Genomic DNA, 4,422 nt, shown 5'->3' with positions numbered 1-4,422 from the left:
GGCCGGGGCCGGCGCTCCGCTGCAGGCGGAGAGGCCGCTCAGTGACACCCTGTGTGTGATGTATAGATTGGTAGAGAGTAGTATCTTGCGTTTGGAGGAGGTAACTCACTGTCCCATAGCTGTACATATAGGTGTGCATGCGCGCTCCTGTGCAACTGGGGCAGAAGTTTTTACTCAGCGGTTTAAAACTCGCCAGCAAACATTACAACTGATAACAACAGCGCTGTTTTCTTTCTTACCAAAGCATCATGTTCCGACTGCTTGCTGTCCCCAGGACCTTAGCTGGGGTCACCCAGTCCTCCAGAGTTTGTGGTAAGTGTCTGTAGTTTATATCTGGGTTTCTGGTGATAAATGTACGTGCAGTTTGTTTATTGAAGGGCACATATGTATACGTACTTTGCAGGCTAAGGGCTTCTGTGTTGCTCTCTTGGTAGAATTGGGATTCTATCAGCACTCTATATAAAGAAAATCAGGAGTGGGGGGATCTGATGGTTTCCATCTAGCAGTAAGTGAAAGTTGTTTTTGTTTTCTTTTTCCTTGTCCTTCAGGGCGTACAACTGCAACAGCAGCCAGCAACCAAATAGAGGTGTTTGTGGATGGCCATCCTGTACTGGTGAACCCCGGAACCACTGTCCTGCAGGTGTGGGGAATGGCATTCTCAATTTTCTACAACTTCCCATCTCGCTTCTTGGCAGCATTTTCTGTTCCATACAGCAAAAAGCCACCTGCCTTTACATTGCTTCTTGGAATTCTTTAGGGGTATTTTGACTGACTGTAATGCAATTTCAAGTGATGAAAATCCTTGGAGGAATTCAGTGTTTGGAAAAGAAAAGTATGCCATGGTTGCTTGAAAGAAGATGCATGCAGCATCAATCCCAGCTGCAAAACGTTATTTAATGCAATAACAGACTTCAATAAATTCTGGTTGAATTTCTATCTCTGAACACTACGTGACCTTATAGTCTTTCAGAACCTGTACATTTTGTATCTTATTACAGTGTGTCTTGGGTAAATGAGAGATTGTCTACTTTTAGTTATTAGTTGTTAGGATTCAGAGTGCTCATCCTTAGCTGCTTTTGTTATTCTTGGTGTGGGAAGAAAGGGAACCTGGATCTCACAGCCTGTACCTCAGCACATTGTTACTTATCAGGCTAAAATTTCAAGTAAAGCTTTTTTAAAGAAGCCATTAAATGAAGATGTGGTATAATGGGTTAGAACATTAAAATACACAATACAGTGGTATTTTTTCTGGCAGGGTTAGCTATAATGCTGTAGGATAGATCCCATTAGCTGTGGGGGTTCTATGCAGGAAAGGCTGTCTTCATCTGGTCTCTGGAGATCTGTTGGCTCTGTCCCCCTGTCTCTTCTTCTGTCATGTTGTCTTTGAGTTTGGGATCTGTTGAAGATTGACTGTGCTGAAGTACCTTTATACAGAGGATCTGTGTTGTTGGATTATCAGAAATCATTATGCTTGTGGTGCTCTTTTTATCTTTTTCAATTTTTATTTTGATGCACTTTTCTGTAAAAAGTGTATGTGTTCTTAAAAAATAATTTGTATTGCTAGTGCCCTGTTGCAGAGAATTCTCTCTATTATTGGAGGAAAGAATGAAATAGAGGTCAGTTAGTTTTTCTAACTTTTCTAAAGGTTAGAAAAACTTTATTTGTAATTGATATCCTGACTTTTTTTTGCTTTGTCACAATTTTTTATTTATGGTCACTTCTTAAGATGAAAGGTCAAGTGCACTCTGTTCTTGAGCACTGACAGTGGTATTCTTTGAGAAGCTGTGTAGTGTCTTCTGAGGTGGAACGGAAAAGTCTAAGATTTCATTTTCCTTCGTTTCTTATTTTTTGATAGGCCTGTGAAAAGGCTGGAGTTCAGATACCTCGTTTTTGTTACCATGATCGTCTCTCTGTTGCTGGAAACTGTAGGATGTGTCTTGTGGAAATAGAGAAAGCTCCAAAGGTATTGTTTGTGTTTCATAGGAATTGCAATATGGAATATGCAATACAGAATTCAGTAGGAAATAGAGAAAGCTCCAAAGGTATTGTTTGGGTTCCATAGGCAATATGGAATGTGCAATACAGAATTCAGTAGGACTTTTTTGCTGTGCTTGGGCCTAATTTAAATCTTGTAAGTAACTGTTGTCATTCTCTTGGACGTGAGCATTTGATAGCTGTGTGTTTGCTCTTAGATGCATTTTATGCTTTGTAGTTCAAGCTTCAGCCACACATTTTCAGCTGAAACTACATAAATAATAAACCTCAGATACCTATGAATTTAGTTATAGGATTAGTACATGCAGGTTCATTCTAAGTAAAGATTGCAGTTAGTAGTTTATATTTTATTGATACCTGTTGTGAAATAGTTGATTTCAGGTGTGAACACTGTCTTCAGCAGTACTCAGAAATCTGTGCACATTGTTTTGGAGTTCAGTCTTGGATTACACATTTATACTCACACATAAAATTTTTTAGCTTACCTCAACTTCAATTCCATAGTTTGAGCTTTGTGTCTCTGGATATGTTGGGTTATCACTAAAGGTGGAAGTCATAATGTGATTGAAAAGTAAGAGGGATTTGTTTACAAAGCAGGAGTTTTTGTTACTCTTGCAGTAATCTTGAGAAGAATTTTATTCCAAGACTTTATACAGGCTTTGTGCAAATAAATGTCTTGTAAACGATTCATGCTCTGAACTTCACTTCTAGAGGTTTTCTAGATGTCTGCTGAAACTCTTTCATTTGCCTTGTATCTATTACAGCTGACATTCTGAATGCTGTAACTGCTCAAATGGGGACTGGAAATTGTAGAATTTTATATTTTGAATAAATCATAACTAATTTAACCTTTCTATATAGCAGATTATTAGTAAGTATGGCTTCTAGTGACTTTATCAGTTAGACTCTTTTTTTTCCTTGCAGACCTCTTTATTTCTATTTATTTATAACAGACACCTATGTTAGAATTGTGAGGGGAGGAGATGGGGGTTTGTGCCCATGCTGAGAAGAAATACTTTGTGTTCATGCTTGCTTTTTATGGTGATTGCAGCCAGTTGCTGCTTGTGCCATGCCGGTTATGAAGGGCTGGAATATACTGACAAACTCCGAGAAGTCCAGGAAAGCAAGGTACCTTTCTTTTAGCCTCCTTTGACTGATTACTTATACTGTCTGCTAAATGCTGTTAAGCTGACATTAACTTCATTCTCTGAACCTAACAGAGAGGGTGTAATGGAGTTTCTGCTGGCAAATCACCCCCTGGACTGTCCTATCTGTGATCAGGGTGGAGAATGTGATCTGCAGGTACAACATCCAGTTAAATTGTGTAGACTTACGTATAATGCTCTTGTCTTAGGTGAAGTTGTGCTTTCCAGCAGCCTGGATATGTGTGTGTTCTATTGTCTGTTGTAGGACCAGTCAATGATGTTTGGCAGTGATAGGAGCAGATTCAGAGAGAGCAAACGTGCTGTAGAGGACAAGAACATTGGCCCCTTAGTGAAAACCATCATGACTCGGTGTATACAGTGCACTCGATGCATCAGGTAAAGTCCTTTACTTTCACTCAGGAGAGTACTAAGCAGGCCTACTTGTGCCAGTTTCTTACTAGTGAAAGAAACCCCATGAGGGGTAGTCAGTTTTTTTAAAAATTATTTTCTGATTGTACTTTAAAAAAATGTATTTCTGTTAGTGACTGATAGCTGGTTTCCTGGAGCTACCAATGCATGAAAGTGAAATCAGAGTTCTGCAGGGCAGAACTGGTCCCATGGCGTTGGTGCCAGAATGGATATGTGACTTCCTCAGCCACAGTTGTAAGATTTATTTATTTTTGATAGCTTCTGGTAGCTATATTTATGTTCATCTGTAGCCCTGAGATGCTGTACTGGCCAACTTGAGCCAGATGGAAAACAGTACCATGTACCCAACTAGTTCTAGAACGAACTTGTAACTTAGGACTCATCTTGGACTCAGTTAGTGTAATACAGTGAGTATTGAACTGCTGTGTTTTTTGATATACCTCCCCCTAGTTTTTGTAGCCCTTTCTGAATGAAATTCTGCAGATAGTCCTGTATGTGATGGTGCTGACAATGCACCTAAACAATTGTTTTCTTCTTTCAGGTTTATGAACTAATGTTTTATCATAAGAAAATGAGATGAGGGCTGAAAAATGTTGTGTTGCAGTTGTACATGCCGGACGTGTTTCTCCTTCTTTGTGCACCCACCAGGTTTGCTAGTGAGGTTGCAGGGGTAGATGACTTGGGAACAACCGGAAGAGGAAATGATATGCAAGTTGGTACTTACGTTGAGAAAATGTTTATGTCTGAGTTATCAGGAAATATTATTGACATCTGCCCAGTTGGTGCTCTTACCTCCAAGCCATATGCCTTTACTGCACGCCCGTGGGAGACAAGGTAGGTGTCTTAACTCCTG

The 4,422-nt window shown here is 39.8% G+C and overlaps 1 protein-coding gene across 1 annotated transcript in view; it reads left to right on the top strand.

Annotated features, from left to right (window-relative positions):
• The first annotated feature begins 12 nt into the window (after positions 1–12).
• Positions 13–4,422, top strand: part of NDUFS1 (NADH:ubiquinone oxidoreductase core subunit S1) — a 14,739-nt gene continuing 10,329 nt past the window's right edge. Inside the window, 7 exon segments of the mRNA XM_005415915.2 lie at positions 13–312; positions 549–640; positions 1,856–1,963; positions 3,047–3,123; positions 3,216–3,297; positions 3,406–3,536; positions 4,218–4,403. Coding sequence (XP_005415972.1) covers positions 249–312; positions 549–640; positions 1,856–1,963; positions 3,047–3,123; positions 3,216–3,297; positions 3,406–3,536; positions 4,218–4,403 — 740 coding nt within the window. The 5' untranslated portion in view covers positions 13–248.

Source organism: Geospiza fortis, unplaced genomic scaffold, assembly GCF_000277835.1.
Source record: "Geospiza fortis unplaced genomic scaffold, GeoFor_1.0 scaffold112, whole genome shotgun sequence".
Classification (NCBI taxonomy): Eukaryota; Metazoa; Chordata; class Aves; order Passeriformes; family Thraupidae; genus Geospiza; species Geospiza fortis.
The sequence above is the reverse complement of the archived record's forward strand: the minus strand, read 5'-3'. Positions and strand labels throughout refer to the sequence as shown.